The sequence below is a fragment of the Podarcis raffonei genome, chromosome 10 (genome assembly GCF_027172205.1).
Source record: "Podarcis raffonei isolate rPodRaf1 chromosome 10, rPodRaf1.pri, whole genome shotgun sequence".
Classification (NCBI taxonomy): domain Eukaryota; kingdom Metazoa; phylum Chordata; class Lepidosauria; order Squamata; family Lacertidae; genus Podarcis; species Podarcis raffonei.
The window spans coordinates 67,589,671-67,611,304 of NC_070611.1; the positions used below are offsets into that span (position 1 = coordinate 67,589,671).

General features: G+C 43.9%; 1 protein-coding gene across 2 annotated transcripts in view; it reads right to left on the reverse strand.

Moving 5' to 3' along the window:
- The window catches only part of TAF3 (TATA-box binding protein associated factor 3), a 132,358-nt gene that overhangs the window by 17,620 nt on the left and 93,104 nt on the right, over window positions 1-21,634 (reverse strand). The window contains exon 4 of one of the 2 annotated variants that reach the window (XM_053406818.1): window positions 16,038-16,120. In XM_053406818.1, the coding sequence (XP_053262793.1) occupies window positions 16,038-16,120 (83 nt within the window). Of the gene's footprint in view, window positions 1-16,037; window positions 16,124-21,634 lie in introns of both variants that reach the window. The other variant, XM_053406817.1, reaches the window with a different exon arrangement.

Here is a 21,634-nt window from a genome sequence, read left to right on the forward strand (position 1 = left end):
CAACAATACTGCTCCAATACTGCTGCCTTTCCTGCTGACCTCCTTTCTCATCAACAGCCCCAAACCCCTTCTGACCCTAGCCTAGAATGCTAAATTGTGAAAAGTTTGAATGTTTGTAATATTCCTTAACACCACAGCTATGAAAGTCTCATTTCAATCAACTGATGCTGGAATTCAAAGACATGCATTTACCTTAGTTTTATTACTGAGTTTATCTGATTGCGGGGATAAATTGCAAAACCACTATGTTTTTCAAAATCTCAGTGTTCTTGCTTAAATATGATACCTCAACTCAGCTCTCTACAACCACAGAAAGCGCCCTAAAAGATTACCCAAAGCTGGCACTGATTTAATATATAACTTACATGTGCATAGATTGAAAAGCTATATAGATTAGGGCAAACGGGAGATAAATAGTGGTATCGTGTACTTAGCCACACTAGTAAGCCACATACCTTAGTAAGCGAGGGATTCTCAAAACTCTGTCCAAATGAGGCCCGCTTAGAGTCTTTCAAAAAACGAGTTCACTGCACAATAAATATGCATTTGTTTTTCACACTGCCCACAATTCTCAAGAGTATGATTTTGTTCCATGGACACTGCACTTTCTGAGTGCTCTGCAAGTAAACAGCATTTACATGGGAAAATGCAGCTACTATTGTGACTGAAAAGGTGACTTGTGGGAGTCTTGTGCAAAGGGGAAAAAATGGGTTTGGGGCGTGCTTTGAAAGACTCAGAGAAATGACTGCTTGAGGACCTATTTCGATAGTTATCAACACCGAATACACAAAAAGAATTAGCTGTGCATGTCTGCCTTTGTGGATAGTGACATTATATAGTTTACTGCAGCAGCAGGGAACCTCAAACCCATACTCCTAATTAGGTCTGATAAGTCACTAAGTTTGGCCTGTGAGGCCATTTTGGCCAAACCACACCAACATATTAGTCCCTTGACATAATATATAAGGTGTGGAGACCTGTTATCTCTGATCAAAGCAATAAGGTAAGAGATAAGGAATATCTTCTCTCCGGTCAAAGCACTAAGCACCAAAGCACTAAGACTTACCTTACTTAGCACTGTGGTGCTTAGTGCTAAGACTGAAGATAAGCCTATGCAACTACCTAAGATCATATGAGGTCCTGTACACCCGTTAAAATGGCCCACAGAATCCATTTTGTTTCACACCCCGCAGCAGCCAATTTCCTGAGTAGCACCAGAAGTTTCCTGTTGCTTCCATTTCTTGTTTAAGAGAGGTGATAAAGTTCTTCTCTAGCATCCTGACTAATGTGTCTTCTAGCCTTCTATGACATGACTATGCCGGAAGTGTACTGGAAGAAGCAACGATCACTAGTGTTGAAGCAATGATTCTTCAACATCAACTTCATTGGACTGGTCATGTTGTGTGGATGCCTGATTATTGTCTTTCAAAGCAGCTACTCTATTCTGAACTTTAAAATGGAAAGCGTAGTGCTGGTGGTTGACAAAAGAGGTTTAAAGACTGTCTCAAGGCAAATCTAAAAAAAAAGGTATAAACACCAACAACTGGGAAACAATTGCCTGCGAGCGCTCCAATTGGAGAACAGCCTTTACCAAAGATGTCATAGGCTTTGAAGACACTCGAACTCAGGACACAAGGGAGAAACGTGCTAAGAGGAAGGCACGTTCGGCAAATCCACACCATGATCAACTCCCGCCCGGAAACCAATGTCCCCACTGTGGAAGGATGTGTGGATCCAGAATTGGCCTCCACAGTCACTTATGGACTCACTGTTAAAACCTTGTTTATAGAAGACAATCTTACTTGGCTATGAGTGATCGCCAAAGAAGAAGAAGCCAGAAGTCCAAGTTTTGAACCAACGGATTTCTAATAAGACTAAGGGAAAATGGCACGGTGTCTTTCTCTGCAGAGGCACAATTACTAAACCTGTCACCAAAGAAGGCTGCCTTTACAAAGAAAAAGGAAACGAGGTTTAATACCTCAGTCTTTGCTCTATGATGCAAACAATTCCCACAATAGTTACTGCTGAAGCAAGCAGCTACAAAGTGAAATTCTACTTTTTGTGCAATTTTCAGAATGAAGACAGTTGCATTCTGAGCCAGAACTGTTATTAAAGCAGAAAAGCACAAAACATAACTTGAAAAGGGGTATCTTCCTAGGCTGTGGGCAAGTGAAGCCTTCTACAGATACCAATGCAATGTATCTTCTTGAAGACTCTTCACAGTCCAAGAATCCTTGTTGACCTTGATTAAGGGAAAGATCTGGACCAAGCACAATTACAGTACCCGTGTGCCTTCTAATAAGAAAGAAGCTGGTCATTAACGGACACCTCATCAGACAGTTGCACAATGCAAATAGACACAAGTCAATGGAGGACATTGAGGCTTTTGTCCATGCTGTGTATGCTTCCTCATCAGCAACTGAAAACAGGCTATTCACGGAGGCCCAGAACTTTGAGAAATCTTACTCCGTATCAAATCAGGATACTTCAGCAATGCTTCAGAGATGACTAGAAAGTACTTTGCTAACCATGGACTAATGAATGAATTAAAGGCTCTATCTATCTATCTATCTATCTACTTAGGAACAGAAGGAAATCATATTGATGTGTCATCGTCTATGAAGGAAATTCTAGTCCTTATCTGAGCCAAGCAGAAAGTATGGGGGGCTGATACTGGAAATGACATAGAGAACAAAATCTTATCTTGAGATTACTGCCGAAGAAATAGATCAACACAACACAAAAGGAACCTTTAATCACCACACTGTTACCCAACAGGCCTTGTAAAAAGCCAACAGCTGGCAATTGCGCATCCGGGATGCCAATACTATTCAGCTGTTATTGATTACTATTCAATGCATATTGATATATGCCCTTTTCTTGGAATTACCTCCTGCAGTGTTGTTGCTCAACTGAAAAATACTTTTGTTTGCTTTGGTGCTCCAGACGAACTTGTGATGGACCATGCAACCCTATTATAGGATCAGAATTCCAGACGTTCCAGATATCCTACAATTTCCACCACATTACCACTGGCCTTTACTATTGAACTCAAACAAAAGGTGAGCTATAGAGAGCTGGACAGACTTCAGAGAGACAGAAAGACCCATGCATTTCTCATGTAAGTTCCAGATCAACTCTACTGATAGCAATTCTGGGCTATATCCAGTAGCTAATGAGAGAATAAATACAAACACGGCTTCTAACTCCACAGAAGAATCTCATTCCAAAGTGGCTTGACCTAGGGGGAAAATGCTGTTTCAGATTAGGCAGGAGAGGTAACGAACATTTCTACAACTGCTGCAATTTAGTGTCAGAACTACAATATTAGTAGCATAGCAAACTCCAAGTACATGGAAGAAATGAGGAAACACACAGATAATATTACGTTGGGAGATCAACACAGTGAAACCCAACACCATCATCTTATTCCTGAAAAGGTACAATCACCAAATGCACGAGTAGTTTCCCAAACTCCAAGATTATTTACTGAGATTCTGCCAGAGCCATCCTGAAGGACCGAAAGCAATGTTACTACTCAGAAGGTCACTCACTCCTGCTGAGTTATTCAGAAACCTTTGAGTATTTTTAGATATGAGTGACTGAATGGGTGAACCACCAGATGTTTCAACTTGCTTTTCTTTAAATCTAAAGGGAGAGACGTGTAGAAAGTGTCATTATACAGTTTAGCCATGAGGCGGCAATGAACTTAGTTGAATCCGGGTGAAGGGCTGGAGCTTCCTGTTGCTGTTCTGTTCTTGTTTAAGACACAATAAAGCTCTTGTCGTGCTTTCTGATTGATATGACCTCTGAGACTTACAAGGCACTATCTCACATCCAACTAGACAGGGGACGTCTTCATGCTTTGGGAACTGAACTTTAAGTCAAACGCAGAAAGCCATTCTGAAAAAGTACCTAGCACCTGTAACTGAACGCCACCAGTTCTAGAAGTATGCTTCCAGAAGTCAAAGTGGAGCTCCAAAATAGCAGCTATCTACAACATGGATGCTTGTTCACACAAGTCAAGTGTTTGGGATATGACATTCTCTCTCCACATGGGTTTGGGGTGAAGTAGGCTGACAATAAGAGGGTGGCAGGTGGTATAAGACCATGAGTCCTTGGGGAAGGGTGGTAACTCAATGGTGCAGCATTTGGTTCAATGTCTGAACATCTCCAGGTGCAGCTGGGAATGTCCCCAACCATCTGAAACCTTGGGCAGCCGCTGGCAGTCAGTGAACTGAATAGATAACCAAGGGTAGACAGCAGCTTCCGACATTCCTATGGTTCAAGGGAGGTGGACCCCAAAGGAAGCAAGATGCCCAAGAAAAACAACCCCCCAGCTGATTTGCTACCACCACCAAATCTGTACCAACCTATAAGCAGGGCAATAACTACAGAGACTGCCTTATTTACTATCAACAGAAGTACAACTGAAGGAGGCCCATAAATACTCTTTTGCACTGCTCAGGAAGAGGCAGGGGGTGATGGTGATGATAAGAATTTGTTAGTTGCTTTATCTTTCGCAGGGTAACCTGAAGCTACTTACAACCAAACAAATAAACAGACAACCCCCTGCCTAGATACGTTAAAATTGAGAGGAAAGAGAAATGCATTAAAAGCATCCCACCCAGTTCTAAAATGTCACAGATACTTAAAGGCCAAAGATGTGGTTACAGAGGAAAGACACTTAAAGACGCCTAAAGAAGTACAATGTTGGCACCAGTGTACCTGGGGATGGCCCAGCACCTCACCTGCAACAAATACCCAAATCAAGGTACACAAATCGAGGAGGAAGGTTGGGTCAACTGAGAGACACCACTCTCCTGCAAGTGTCTGCCAGGCCTTCACGGAAAGACCAGCCGCACACACTGAAAACCACAATCCTGTACCTCTACAAAGTGAAATAAAATACCCCTGCTGCGTGATGCCCTTTCAAAAATAAAACTGTGCTTGAATGCAAACTCTGCACAACAGGTTCTGGGTGTTTCTCTGAAGCAAGCGCAAGAATGCTGCCCACACCTCTGCATCTGCGGCTGGGGGCCTTGGCACAATTCTGGTTCCCAGACATATGTAACTAAGGAGCCAAAGATGTGCGCGTATGTTTGTCTGTTGCCCACACTGCGTTTGCCCTGCAGGAAACACTGATGTGTACTAGCAAACATGTTTCAAGTTGTTCTCGAGCACCTTTGGCCACACCATATTGGTAGGTGTAGGTAACATTAACTACATTTGAGGGAGGAATGTTAGGAGAGCTCTTCCCTGTGCCACCAAGCTCGTAATGAAGAAATCCTGCAGGCATCCACCTTCAGTTCTGTGGCCTTGGCATGGTAAGGGTTTGGTTGGCTCCGACTCGTTTGTGCATGGAGCTCTGCTCAGGCAGGTATATGTCTCAACTTGCCTGAAGCTCTCTCATTTATTATTATTTTTTATAATTGAGATGTACACATCACACACAAGCGCGCCTCCGTCACTCTTGTGCAACAGAGAGCAGAATCAAAGAATCTTGCATCCAAGTAATTGGTCTTTTCTTCCCAATGACTCAAACGTCTTTATGGATTCACTTTGGGAGTCACTGCTTGAGTGCGGCCCAACAACAAAATGAAAATAATTTTGCACCTGCTCCCCCACCTAACACAACCCAGCGGCATAATTGGTGCGGTGGCTTCTGTAATTAAAAGGAGGGAAGAGGACCTAAATCAACACTGGGACATGTTCTCACGCTTAAAATCCAGGTTGCCTTCAGGAGAAAGCTAAAAGGGTGATTATTTAAACCTTCTGGAAATGGCAATGTTATCTACAACAGCATAATTTACTGCAAACATCTACTCGGAAAGAAAAGATGGCCTGGTTCTCTTGGTCATGAGGCATAATATGCAGACTTCTGCAACCATAATATGCAGGCCTTGCAAACATCTCACCTGCTACCTGAGCAGCCTATGTGCAATCCTCACACTTTACCATTGTGTGAGGAGGACAGAGAAAATTACTGCATGAAGCACAGCTTGCCCTTGTCAGAACTGGCAGGCCCTATCAGTTCTGAGGCTGCCTTTCCCAACCCAGATTCAACCCAGAGTTTGAGCAACTCTAGACCTAAGCCTGCTGGGAAGGGACTTTGGGGATGCTCACACCTTTATGGGTTCCTCAGTAATCTAAACATGCAAACAAGGAATGCCTTCCTTAACTGAAACACCCACCCCCACTGGACATCATTTGATCATGGATTTGTGGGGAGCATCCCTGTCACATTTAGTTTAAGAATAAAGTAATAATCAGTGTTAGAAATCAAGATATGAAAGCTAGGATCTAAATGGCACCTTAAACCCGAGGTTATGGGCGCAGCAATGGAACGACTAGGCACATTTCTTTAATAACAAGAATGCAAAGCTGAAAATGAATGAACCGCAGCTAAAATATTACGTTCGTTTTTCACATGGTCTAGTCCTTCCCCTGCCCACCCACTTAATATTCTTAAGAAGGTCTCTTCTCCAGTCTCCAGAGAGTGGCTGGAAGTGAGGAGGCAGAAAATGGTCCTCCTTTCCTTCCACTCTGCAGTTTTAATCTGAAATCCTAGGCGCAGTACTGTGCCAAGAGCTCAGAAACCACTTGCGCTAATGAAATTCCCTGCTGCAAAATGAGCCTAGAACAATGGTAGTTTCGAACACTGGTAATAATGGATGCTGATGACAAGCTACATATATAAAAATAATTTCCCTCCCCTGCCCAAGCTTTGGATATGTATGCATTACCACAAATATAGACTGCGGATATTTCTATACTGGGAATAATATGGAAACAAAACCGCTCACTGTATAATTTGCCCCCACCCATGCCTTCACTTTCACAGTACATCCTTTATTTCCAAATGTTGCATCTGAACATATGTGCTACTTGACATACATTCTGAGATAACAGAACCATAGAATCTGCAGAGTTGAACGGCACCACGAGGGTCAGCCCCCTGTAATGCAGGAATATTTTCGCCCAATGTGGGGATCAAACCCACGACCCTGAGATTAAGCGTTGATAATGTCCTGGAGTAAACTAACAATCTCTACTGGAAAATTTTATTTGGTAATCAAAAGTGTGGTGGAGGTGAGTGAAAGAGTTATTATTTATACCCCGCCCATCTGGCTGAGTTTCCCCAGCCACTCTGGGCGCCTCCTAATCGAATGTTAAAAACAATACAGCATTAAATATTAAAAACTTCCCTAAACAGGGCTGCCTTCAGATGTCTTTTAAAAATAGGATAGCTGCTTATTTCCTTGACATCTGATGGGAGGGCGTTCCACAGGACGGGTGCCACTACCGAGAAGGCCCTCTGCCTGGTTCCCTGTAAGCTCACTTTTCGCAATGAGGGGACCGTCAGAAGGCCCTCGGCGCTGGATCTCAGTGTCCAGGCTGAATGATGGGGGTGGAGACGCTCCTTCAGGTATACAGGACCGAGGCCGTTTAGGGCTTTAAAGGTCAGCACCAACACTTTGAATTGTGCTCGGAAACGTACTGGGAGCCAATGCAGATCTCTCAGGACCGGTGTTATATGGTCCCGGTGGCCACTCCCAGTCACCAGTTAAGCACTCAATAGCATCTCCCCTCCCTCCTTAGGATACATGTAAAGTAAAGGTAAAGGGACCCCTGACAATTAGGTCCAGTTGTGCTGACTCTGGGGTTGCAGCGCTCATCTCGCTTTATCAGCCGAGGGAGCCGGCGTGCAGCTTCCGGGTCATGTGGCCAGCATGACTAGGCCGCTTCTGGCGAACCAGAACAGCGCACGGAAACGCCGTTTACCTTCCTGCCAGAGCGGTACCTATTTATCTACTTGCACTTTGACGTGCTTTCGAAATGCTAGATTGGCAGGAGCAGGGACCGAGCAACGGGAGCTCACCCCATCGGGGGGATCCGAAGTGCCGGCAAGTCCTAGGCTCTGTGGTTTAACCCACAGCGCCGATAAGGTTCAAATCCTCTTGTCTACAAGTCATGGAGAGCTGCGCTTCCTGTTCTGAGAAATGGGTATCCCTGGAGTCCCTTGGAGTCTCCAGAACTGAAAGAAGCTCCCACCTGCATATAGGCTAACCTGATCTCAAGGGTAACAGTTTGAATGAGAGGAGTTAGGCAGAAACCTCCTTTTTAGACATCACAGAGACAGAGCTGGCCATTGACCAGCAGCCAGAGATGTCTATTTGAACTTTCAATATACTGCTGAGATAGGACAGACTTTGCTAATACCCTCAAGCACAGCGCCTACAATGAGGAGCATTCACTCCCACTGTGCTCTGAAAAGGCCAGACAAAAGGAAAGGGATCCAAGTCTGCTGCCTCTTTCTGTTCACTTAACTGCATGTTTTTAGGAAAGGAAGGGAGAAAAGGTCCACACATGAGGAACATTCCCAAGCCTTCCATGACAATGTGCCGTTTCATTTCCTCTTCCTCTCATTTCTACATATAAAAAAAGAGAGAAGATTTTTAACTTATCTTATCCCTGGGAGTCTCTGGGCAAGGTAATAATATATATCACAACAGCCACAAAGCAGACAAATTAAAATGAACCGAATCAATGCTAAATGTTGGGACCACGCAATCTGTCAGCTTAACACCTTTTCTCCCCCAAAAGATGCCAGCCTGAAGAAAAATTCTATCACTAAGTAGCTTTTAGCCAGTCTATTCTCCTTTCGAGATCCAGGGGAAAGGCTGAAAAATGGGACACACTAAAGTTTCAATTCTGTTATCCCACCATTAGCGCTTAGCCATTCACTGCTAAGTGCTCCTTTGTGCAATAATTGGGCTCGCCATTAGGTTTGTAATCAACAGAAGACACTGGCTGCCAAGTCCGCACTGTCTCCCGCCCCAGCTGTGCCTTAAAGCCTTCTACTGCTTTCTCTCCCTCTCCCCCCCCCCCACCCCAAAGTATCACTTGTTCCCTGTCTTCCTATTTAATTCCACAGTCAAGTTCTCCTCCAGAGCTTTCTGCTGAATGGGAAGTGTCTCGCGGGGTAACCAACACTGCCCGCAGCTGCGTCCCACAATAGCTCCCTCCTGCTTGCGTTACAGCTTGTGGAAGATTTGGTCACGGTGCCCTAACTGCGGCAAACAGTGGTCCGATTCATAAAAACGTGCAGGAGGAGGGGCCTTCCAGCGGGATCCCTTTACCTGTTTCCCCACCACAAAACAAGGAACTAAATGGAATGGGTCGTGGGCGGCTTGGCCTGTAACGGAATCCCGCTGCCTGACAAGTCAATAAAGAGGCAACCCTCCCCTCCCCAGCCACACATGGAGAGCCAAGGTTAGAGGCAAACACAATTTGGATAGGCCTACACAGGGAGCTTAATGAGCCCCATTATTTGGCTATTGTGGGCAAACACTATGAAGCCAGTAATCTAAATTACCAAAGTCTGAATAACTTGTCGCTAAATGGCACACTGAGTTCAAAAGAAACCTTACAATGGCTTACTTATTCGCACTTTCAGAGGAGGACCATTGTCCCACCAGGAGCCTAGGACGAAGAAGGGATCCTAAGACAAATTCTGAGTGCTTTAAATTTATAAGAATCACTGGACTACAACTACACTGCTTTGCAGCACCTGAGCGTAACACAACCCTTCCCCCAAAAATCTTATATGCTCCTCTATAAGGATCTAGTTATTTCCCTTATGTTTGTCCTGCTTTTTGTATTGCCCAGTCTTGGTCATTTTGAGTCAGAGTCAAAGCTTCTCAAGGCTTAATAGTTCCTTAGCACCACTTCACCCTGGGGGTTTTCTCTTCTGTTAAATCCATACCTTCAAACTCTGGGGTGCAGGCGCTAGGGATCTGCAATTTGCCATAGCTCCCCTGGTGCATGTCCACTCTGCCAACCGGTCACACTTTGTGTGTTGGACCACAGCAAACTCCACTGCAACCATGGCAAATGCAATTGCTGAACAGGGTGTGAAATTATTGCAGGCTCTGCTCATGTGAAATTTCCTACTTTGTGCAGGCACTGCAATGCAGAAATGTGCATAAAGATATAGATATATCCCATAAAGACAAAATCAAACTGTACTGCTGTGAAATATCCATACATTGTTATATGGATTCAAAATATTTAAATCCATTTTTAAATTTAAAACATAAACATTTAAATTATTTTGTAAACTTTGTAAAAGCTTTGTAAAATTTTATTCTAGAGCTTCACCTTAGTCACACAGATCTTATTCATGATTCTCTCTATTGAAGGCAGACACTGTACGAGCGTTGAAAATTACTGTGCTACAGTGATAAATAATCTCACCTCTTGGTCAAGCAATTCTCTTTCAACCTCAGTTTTCCTCTCTGCAGTATGAGGACAATAACCCCAACCTGCCTTACAAAGTTAGTTGCAAGGTTTTCTGAAAAATTTTGACTACTTGACAGCGTCATATAAATGCTATGTATTATCATTACTGGCCATGTTCTTCCAAGCTGGTGTGCTTTAAGTTTTCAAAGAATGCACAGGATCAGTCGTAGGCATGTCCAACTTGGTACTCTCCAGATGTTGTTACACATCCTCAGTTAACACAGTCAATAATGGAGGCTAAAGTCCAATAACATCTGGAGAAAGCTAGGTTGACACCAGTGATTAAAGTAAAACTAAACTGGATGCTGAACTCTTGCTTAATGATTGCTTCATTGGGCAACATCAAGGCCCACTGAGTCCAGCATTCTTTGCAAGATTCCCAGTAATCATTTGGTAGCCCACCAGAAACTGGCCAGTGGTTTGGTTCAAACATTTTTTTTAAAAAACTACAGTAGTGAATGGGGATGCCAAAGAAATCCCACTGGCAGAAAAACATTGGCTTTGTGTGAAATATTAATATATCTGGCAAAAAGGTTAATCAGACAATAGTCCTAAAAAAAAAGCCAGTTTGCAACAACGATACACATTAGTTGCTCAAAAATCTATTGGCAATTTAAGTTCAAGAAGTCCACACAAGCCCTTTCCAGATAACCAATCTTAAATGCCTCCCCAAAGAGAGTGAATTAGTGATCTTGTAGCCTGATAACACAGGAAAACACACACATATGCACCAGCAGATCATTCAAATCATATAAAAAACGGTCATAGATTTCTCTAAAACCCAGCAAACTAATAAGTCCCAGATCCATTAAGGATAAGATCTTTCACAATAAATTAAATAAAACAATTTATTGAGGCCTGGGCTTGAGATAAAATAGATTTACTGGTTGACCTTTTATTCATTTAAAGAACAAAATTAGCTCTAATTGCATTAGAATGGAATCCAGTAAATTTCTTCTAATGTGGCATTTATGCAAGTGTTGCTGTAATTGTTTACTACAAAGATAGAAATGCTCTGATTATAATCTATTTTCCACTTGGTTTTAGTGTGCAGTCAAAGCACTTGCAAGAAACCACCACCTGGGATGTAACATGTCCTCTACACTTTGCTAGAGCTAGATTTGAATATCTAGCGACCCAAACTTGCATTTAAATTATTACAAAGGAAATTCAGTTTTTAAATAAGTTAGTGCATGTTTATTTGCTGGTGGTTCACCCAATAGAGTAGGTCAGCCTTTCCCAGCTTGGTGTTCGCCTGATATTTTGGACTACCATTTTTTCCAACTCTGAAAATGTCCATGCTGGTGGAAGTTAAAGAGTCCAACTGCACCTAGAAGACAGCAGGTCAGGGAAGGCTGGAGTAAGCAGCAGGGGGGTTATATGAAACTCAGTAGATGAACTTTATGCATTTGCTTGTGGATAAGACAGATGTTATGAAATGAAGGCGCTCTATCTGTTTTTAGTTGATGCATATAATGAACCATAGCGGGCACCATCTTGGAATAAGCAATCCCCTGGGTGTGAAAAAAGGAGCTGCTGAAAACAAACAAAAGTCTATTTTCAGATGGTGCATATCACCCGCCGCTTATCCAAATACATAAATGGTTAACCATTATTTTGCAAATGCTGCCTCATTGATTGATCGAAAAGGTGCCCCTGATAAAACAAGTAAATGAGTAGCAACTTATTTATCAAATGTATATCCTGCCCTTCGTCCCAAAGGAGCCCAGGGCGGCAGAGAAGACATTTGTCCAGATAATGGGGTTTGCATAAAGGTACATGGACCCATTGGATAGTAGTCTACTGCCTTCTGGTTCTTTTCCTGACAGGATACGGGAGACTTCATTTTGCACCTACTGCTTTCATCATCGCTGACCATAGGCTATGCTAGCTGGAGCTGAAGGCTTTCCATCCTTGAGGAAGAGTGGATTTTAGTGTGGGCCAAGAAATTTGTGTGTGAGAGTGAGTGTGTATGAGAGAGAGATGGCAAGAGGCTCAGAGCAAAGTCCAGGACCCACCCACTCTCAGACATGCTGAAGGTTAACTGCCCAAAGAAGTGTGCGTTACTAGAAATCTCTTGGCACCTTGTTGGAAATCTCAAGTGGGGAGAGCACTGATGAGCTCAGGTTCCCATAGGGATCTGGTTGGTCACTGTGAGAACAAAATGCTAGACCAGATGGGCCTTTGGCCTGATCCAGCCTTGTTCAATCTGAAGAAGAGTGACTTACGAGAGCAATTTTAAAAAGAAATAAATCCATAAACAATAAAACAGAAATCATACAATTTAGCAGCTCGGGAGACAACAGACTAGCATACCACAAGATCAAAAAAGCTTGGGGACAGGGATAATGTCCATCTGGTGGTCAAAGAGATCTTTGGTTTGGGTCAGTATCTTGAGGGTGGAGTTCTAGAGACTTTCCCCCAGTGACTATCCACCTCTGATGACTATTTTAAGACACGAGCAGGTTCAGGTGAACCTGCAATGACAAACCTAGACAGCATCTTAAAAAGTAGAGACATCACCTTGCCAACAAAGGTCCGTATAGTAAAAGCTATGGTTTTCCAAGTAGTGATGTATGGAAGTGAAAGCTGGACCATAAAGAAGGCTGATCGCCGAAGAATTGATGCTTTTGAACTATGGTGCTGGAGGAGACTCTTGAGAGTCCCATGGACTGCAAGAAGATCAAACCTCTCCATTCTGAAGGAAATCAGCCCTGGGTGCTCACTGGAAGGACAGATCCTGAAGCTGAGGCTCCAAGACTTTGACCACCTCATGAGAAGAGAAGACTCCCTGGAAAAGACCCTGATGTTGGGAAAGATGGAGGGCACAAGGAGAAGGGGACGACAGAGGATGAGATGGTTGGATAGTGTTCTCGAAGGTACCAGCATGAGTTTGACCAAACTGCGGGAGGCAGTGGAAGACAGAAGTGCCTGGCGTGCTCTGGTCCAGGGGGTCACAAAGAGTCAGACACGACTAAACAACAACAGGTTCAGGTAGAAGAACTGGAGAAGTCGGACCTTAAGGTTCCCAATTCTAAGCTGTCCGGAAACACTTCTTATCTCTTTCATACGACAGAATAATAGCCAAGTACATAGGTGCTCCTGAGAAAGAATCACATGTGATCTGAAATAAGTGACCAGGAAAGGAAGGGGCAGGGAGACTTATAGTAATTCCATGCCTGTGAGAGCAAGTTACTGACCTCACCTCCAAGATGAAGGAGGGAAGAGAGGCTAGAGGACACAGAAGGAAGGAGAACTAAGAAGCGCAGACTTAAATAGGCAATTGGCAAATATGGGGGGGGGGGGAATTGCAGAAGCGGGTGAAAACAGAGACTCCTGCTCTGGGCACCAAAGCACCTATTTAGATGAAGCAAAGCCAGGAATTTAGATGGACATTTTAAATAAATGTTAGAAATTAGAAATCTCCATCTCTTGCTGGCTGTTTGTCTAAGCAGAGACGACCAAATGCCGAAAAAGCAAGCTATGTTCTTATCTGTACAGAAAGGCTCTGTAAGACAGGATTGACGGACCTTAATAGAAACAGTCTGAGGGATGCAGAGCCACAGTGGTGTTGCTCTGCTTATTTGGTGCAAAGAATTTCCAATTCCATCCTTCTGGTAGAGTGCATAAATCCCTCAAATCAACCTGCTTCTTTTCAGCTTTTATTTTTTATTTTTAAAAGAGACGTTTCTACATCATTTCGGTTCCCTCCTCCCCACACAGATACTAATGAAATGGCAAAGTTGAAAGATGCTCTGTAAATACTGACAACACAAGATGCTAAAGGCACAGAAACCAAGAGGTTAATTCTACATGTCATGGTGGTTATTGCCTTAAAAGGCCTGAGCTGGAAGTAAGGCTACCTTAGGGAGTTCATTCTCAACAAGCCGATCTTGAACCCTGGCAAGATGGAGGCACTGTGGGTGAATAGTTCCCGTGTCCGAGAAATTGGGACAGTTGCCAACCCTGGATGGGGTTGCACTTGCCCTGAAGGCGAAGGTTCACAGTTTGGGGATGCTCAGGTAACTTCAGTGGCTACAAAGGCCTTTTACCAACTGCGACTGGTTCAACAGCTATGGCCATTCCTGGGAAAACCTTGCCACAGCACAGTGGTACCTCGGGTTATGTACTTAATTTGTTCCGGAGGTCCGTTCTTAACCTGAAACTGTTCTTAACCTGAAGCACCACTTTAGCTAATGGGGCCTCCTGCTGCCGCCGCTGCACAATTTCTGTTCTCATCCTGAAGCAAAGTTCTTAACCCGAGGTACTATTTCTCGGTTAGCGGAGTCTGTAACCTGAAGCGTATGTAACCCGAGATACCACTGTAATTCATGTGTTGGTTACTTCAAGACTGGATTACTGCAATGCACTCCATGTGGGGCTTCCCTCGCGCATGATCTGGAAGCTGCCATTGGTGCTGAATGCTACAGCACGATTGCTGACAGGAGCGAGGCACAACTTCACTTACCATGGTAAGTGTGCCCCCCACTGACTGGAATGCGTTCCTCTCAAACCTGGAATTGAGGAGGGAAGGAGGGTTGTCCCTGCGGCCATGATGCCCTTTGGGAGCACAGTACAGTGCGACTGCAGGGATAATTCCACCTCCAAGGAGCAACAACAACAAACCCCGTACGTGACAGTGTGAATGTGGTGCAAGGGAGGCGTGTAGAATTTGGATACTCCTCTTTCTACAACACAAGGACAAGGGTGCATTATGCAGAATATAAAAGCAAGACAGTTGTGGACATTGCAAAGGAAGAACTGAGGGTGCACCCTGGATTTGCTCCAGAAGCTTCTTGCTTTTAGGGGTGGCTTTCATTTTCTAGTGGGAGCTTGAACTTTCTTGCACCGGACGTCATATAGGATGTCAGGCCACTGGGAGTGGGGCAGGATTTGCTTCAAATGGCCTGGAAAACGTAACTAGGCTGATGGGCTGGAAACTCCCCACCACTGTCATAGACATTTCCTTTCCCTCATACAAAGGAAGGCTGCACCACCAGACATCATTTCTAGAAAACACTTGCGCACCTAGTCTTTCAAGTAGCAGCTCTTGCTTAGTGTCCTTGTCTGTGTACAGGGAGAAACAAACAGAAGCCCTGAATTTATGCACGCAGGTTGTATGACCGGAGATGGCACCCCTGAATAGTAAGGTAAAGCTAAAGGGACCCCTGACCACTAGGTCCAGTTGTGGCCGACTCTGGGGTTGCGGCGCTCATCTCGCTTTATTGGCCGAGGGAGCCAGCGTACAGCTTCCGGGTCATGTGGCTAGCATGACTAAGCCGCTTCTGGCGAACCAGAGCAATGCACAGAAACACCATTTACCTTCCCGCCGGAGCAGTACCTATTTATCCACTTGCACTTTGACGTGCTTTCGAACTGCTAGGTTGGCAGGAGCAGGGACCGAGCAATGGGAGCTCACTCCGTTGCGGGGATTCGAACCGCCGACCTTCTGATCGGCAAGTCCTAGGCTCTGTGGTTTAACTCACAGCGCCACCCACGTCCCTTACTCCTGAATAGTATAAAGGCTCTATTTGGTTGCAAAATTAAACATTCTAAATCATGACGGAAGCCAATTAGCATGCACATTTGTCTAGGCAATATATTCATTAGAAATCGGGGAATAGTTCTTTAAACAGGATTTGCCAGGAGGAGGAAATAAACAAATGGGATGACACTGCACCCAGCCCACCCACCACCAAAATTTTATCAAATGGGGTTTACTTTATACTTACATCTTGTCCTGACCAGCCCCCACTCTCAGTGTCAGCCTCGGAATCACGGGAGACGGCGCAGGAACAACAGGTTCCACTTTCATCTGCTAAAGGGAACACATTTAACTGTTAAATGGGCTGCATCTCCTAAAGAGAAATGTAACACTGACAGTGGGACATGGCAGGAAATTACCGTATTTTTTGCTCTATAAGACTCACCTTTTCCCTCCTAAAAAGTAAGGGGAAATGTGTGTGCGTCTTATGGAGCGAATGCAGGCTGCGCAGCCAGAAGCCAGAACAGCAAGAGGGATTGCTGCTTTCACTGTGCAGCGATCCCTCTTGCTGTTCTGGCTTCTGAGATTTTTTTTCTTGTTTTCCTCCTCCCAAAACTAGGTGTGTCTTGTGGTCTGGTGAGTCTTATAGAGCGAAAAAATACGGTATTTTACGGGAAAGGAAGCACGTAACTTTACCACAGAACAGATTCTGGTTAAAATGAGAAAAGGCTGCGCAGCAGATTTTGCATTTACTCCTCATGACAGAATGGTTTAGTGTGATATTTAACTGGAATTTTTAAAACTGTGCTGTCTTTGTATGACATTGCGCTGTGTAAATGGACACAGTTCCATCCCCAAGATACCTGGAATCCAAAAGCTTGGTTTGAAATGAAACCTAAATGGCGCCAAGGACCAGGAATCACAGTCTTCTTAGAATCATAGAAGTGTAGAGTTGGGAGGGTCCCTGAGGGTCATCTAGTCCAACCCCCTTCAATGCAGGTGATGAAGCCAAATATAAAGGCCATCTGGTGTCAAAAGGAAGATGGATTTGGCTGAGCCCTCCTGGGGAGGTCATTCCACATACTGGGTGCCACAACTAAAAAGGCCCTCTCTGGTCACCTCCTACCTAACTTCAGAAGGCAAGGGCAGTCAGAGGAAAACTTGGAAGGATTCTAAGTAGTAGATTAAAGCTAAAGCGCATCTGAAATAAATACAATGATGGCCCTTGAACTTGTTTACATGTTGAAGTCATTCTGGCTCTGGTGTGTTCTTCTACAATAGAAAACCTCATATGCTATATTTCTAAGATGATAGATAGATAGATGATAGATAGGGTTTTTCCTTCTACTAACAAGTGGTAGTTTTCCCCGTCTCAGTTTTTTATGTCTTTGCATTTAAAACTGTCCCTTTCCTTAAGAATCCTCAGGAGGCACTGATATTTTGCAAAAATGTATTGAAAGTTAATTGGCCGAGAGCCAGTGGATGAATCAGCAAGGTGCCCTAATAAACACCATTAATCACCTTCCTCTCAAGTCTTTGGCTTTATGATTCAGTGCAGACACTCACAAAGCAGGCTAGGCTTGTACGTCATTGTTTGTTGTCATTTATTCAATGCGCTATATAACAGGAGCTGGCAAACACGCACACAGGAATTGTCTTCTTGGGCTGAGAGCAAAGACAATCTGGTCCGGGGTTCTGTTTCATTAACAGCCAACCCAAGGCACTTCTGCGCTTCCAAACAAGGAGTAAAGACGGGGGTCTTCCTATTCTGTTTTGTTCCAAGCAACTGGCATTCAGAGATATACTGCACTGGGAAGTTCCACTTGGCTCTCACAGCTAAAATCCATTGTTTGTTGTTTCAGGTTGCTACCATTCATAGGGAGTCCAAAGGAAAGGGGTGTGTGGTGCTTATATCCAAAATCTCTCGGTGACAGCAGATTTTTTTTTGGGGGGGGGGGAGACAGCATCCTGGATGGGAGTAGGACTGCTGTCCATGAACACATGCCTATGTGTCTGGGAGACTAGGCACTTGTTATAGTTCCATTCTGTTGGTAGTCTTTCCTTTGGATAAAGGTAAAGGGTAAAGGGACCCCTGACCATTAGGTCCAGTCGTGGCCGACTCTGGGGCTGCAGCACTCATCTCGTTTTATTGGCCGAGGGAGCCGGCGTACAGCTTCCGGGTCATGTGGCCAGCATGACTAAGCCACTTCTGGCGAACCAGAGCAGCGCACGGAAACACCGTTTACCTTCCCGCCAGAGTGGTACCTATTTATCTACTTGCACTTTGACATGCCTTCGAACTGCTAGGTTGGTAGGAGCTGGGACAGAGCAATGGGAGCTCACCTGTTCTTGTGACTAAGCTGCACAATGGTGAAATACATCCTATTGAGACTTCAGGACCTGCTATTCAGTTTCTGGGGGTAACATTCTAGTAAAATGGAAGAGGCAGAAAATTGTGTGACAGTGTGCTGTTTAGTTTGCACCTTAAATATAGCCTACTGCTTGTTGCTTTATGATGTTCTGAAGCCACCAAAGATGCCACTGTATAAACAACTGTAGGAAAAACACTGTTTAAGGAATAAATTTTCAAGTGTCAGCATCAGTTGTAGCATTTTATCTAATTAGAAAAGAAATCTTAACAGAAATCATGTTATGATTTTTTCTCCCTAATGACTAGTTTTCAAGTATGGAGACCCACCCAAAAGCTTGCTTACTTATAGGGTTAACTTTTGGGTCTCCTAATTTTTGTCCAACTGTCACAATCCGGAAAGGTTCCAAATGGTAACCTGAGTCTTTGCATTTAACAGGAAACCAGGAGGTTAGAAGAACCTCTGTATGTCTGTGAGAGAGAGAATAGATGCGTGCAAATGCAAGAGAAGCAGGAAAAGGGGGATGTTACGGAAAAGGTGGATGTTAAGGGAACATGAGCTTTCATTGGTTAAAAAATTAAAGAGCTGCAATTCTGGAGTAATACTGGAAATTCGGGCCAGCAGAAGAGCATTTACAGTGGATTACTAAGCTTCCCAAATCACCAAAGAAGTAAAGTCCAGCAATATAAGACTCCTTTGTAGCTAACTAAAAATACATTGTCAGTGGATTTGTCCAGTTTTATGTATAAGCAATACTTCTTTCACCTGAACTAATACTAGTAGTCATATAAGCCCCTTATTGCCATGTGCTGCATTTCCCCCCCTCTTTTTTTGCTAATCTTCAAGGATTTAGCTTCTTTGCCACATACCTCAGGGCACCAACTGATAAAGCTCAAACTCTCCGTTTTTCCAGGACACCAGCAGAGCGGCCTTGCAAAAAATGAAAATCACTCAAGAGATTTAAAAGGGGGGAAATTTATTTTCAAAATCCTGACTTGCAGCAAAGAGGTGGACTTTTTCGACTTTTTTTTTTCCTCCAAAGCTTATCTGTCTAGATCAGTTTAAATTTTAATTCTATCCAGGGACTCTTTCATGCAGCCTGGCTTTAAAGTTTATCTTTTGACAGGGACTTTTCACCAAGGTAACAGGAAGCTTTGTCAATGTAATCTGCCCGAGCTTATATGGCTTTCCCTATAATACAATATATTTTAGGGCTACGAAGAATAGACTTTTAATAGGTGGTATTGTTCCATTATATTCCTAATGTTACACCGAATTCTAAAAAACCAGGAGACAAAACCTAGACAAGAACCAGTTATGGAATGGGAGTGGAAAACTACATTCACATGAATTATTTTTGAGTTTGTTCGCATGGTATGGTTTTGGTATACGTAATTCCACCCCTTGCCCTGTATTGTGAAAGGCTGTGGCTATGATTAGTTATTCCAAAACTATTGTCATCTATACGTATTTATTTATACATGGTTTTCCACTGGGTAAGTATAATCCCCTACCTAGTTTGGTTATTAAGGGGATTTAAAGTGCGATTTCTGACCCCAAAGCTTGCAAGCTAAATAGAATAAAATAAAAAGAGAAGTAAAGAGAGAGAGAGTGAAGAGGCAAATGGCTGGGGTGGATGGAAAAAGGGGAAGGTTGGAAAAGATGCACACACAGTTGCCAAAACCCAAATGACCCGATTTTCTCACTAAGGATACCACCTTGTCACGCACCTCTCCCAAGCAGACTACGTATCTTTGAGCTGAGACAAACTTCCCTTGCCTAAGCCTGTTCTTTCCCCAGGACCTTCTCTTTTCTCAGAGAGGAGGACCGCTGCCTCTCTGAAACTGGGGACAAGATTAACTGAGACAATACAGATGCCTCTCACCAATTATCTCCAATTCAGCCCTCGCTGAGGTCCAGCCCGAGGGCCTTCTGGCGGTTCCCTCATTGCGAGAAGCAAAGCTACAGGGAACCAGGCAAAGCGATAAACAACTACCTGACATTCAGAAGACATCTTAAAGCAGCCCTGTTCAGGGAAGCTTTTAATGTGTGACATTTTAGTGTATTTTTGGTCTCTGTGGAAGCCGCCCAGAGTGGCTGGGGAAACCCAGCCAGATGGGCGGGGTACAAATAATAAATTATTATTATCAGTATTGGCAGCCTGGTTTACATGCAATGCTAAACCACTGTTTACTGCTCGTGAGGGAGCCCCATCCCCTCTCTTGCATGGCCAGGAGAACTTCTACTGAGTTTTGTTTCACTTTTAAATGTGGCAGCTTGCCTGGTAATAGGGAGCAGTTACTAGTTACTGGTCCTAAATGATCTACAATGGCTCCCAGTACCTTTCTGAGCACAATTCAAAGTGTTGGTGCTGACCTTTAAAGCCCTAAACGGCCTCGGCCCAGTATACCTGATGGAACGTCTCCAGCCCCATCATCCAGCCCAGACGTTGAGATCCAGCTCCAAGGGCCTTCTGGCAGTTCCCTCACTGCAAGACAAACAGCTACAGGGAACCAGGCAGAGGGCCTTCTCGGTAGTGGCACCCGCCCTGTGGAATGCCCTCCCACCAGATGTCAAGGAGATAAGCAGCTATTTCACTTTTAGAAGATATCTGAAGGCATCCCTAAAGGGAAGTTTTAATGGTTGATGTTTTACTGTTTTACTGATGTTTTTAATGTTTTGATTGGAGCCGCCCAGATGGGCAGCATATAAATAATAAAGTTGTTGTTGTTGTTATAAAGAGGAGGGAGCAAACTAATGTCAGTGAAAAATAGAAGCTAGATGTACATAGAGCAGATTTATTTAGGAAATTGGCATACAGGACAGAAAATGTAAAGTACCCTTTTGGAGATGCAGTGCTGGACCAGTAAAGACAAGAGGCCATAAATAAAATTTTCATTTTACCCTTACCTCCAACACCCCTGTTGTCCTATTCATTTTTAGAATGCAAGCTTTCCTGCGTATGTAGTCCCCCTATATCAGGGGTGTCCAAACTTTTTTCAAAGGGGGCCAGATTTGATGAAGTGAGGGCCGACCCATGAGGGGCCGACCAAAGTAAGTTGTTGACCTTTTTTTAGGATTGGAGTTGCTGAGCTTTTTTAAGGATTGATGTTATTAAGGTGTTTTTGGGATTTTACCCCAGGAAATAAACTGTCACAGGGGCCTGACCAACCGGCAGGCCAGATTAGGTTCTCAAAACGGACTTTGGACATGCCTGCCCTACATGAATAGTACAGGTACATTAACTTGAACGTGCTCAAATTTTAAAAGAAGACTTAGAGTAGGGTAAAGGTGAAAACTGCAGGAAAGGTGTGGATTTAGGGATCTGTTAACTTTTTAAACTTTCATAATTAAAAGACCAACATAAACAGAACCCCTGCTGGATCTGGCCAAAGGCCCATCTAGTCCAGGTAGCCAACCAAATGTCCATGGGAAGCCTGCAAGCCAAGACCTGAAAACACTTTTGTGATTCCAA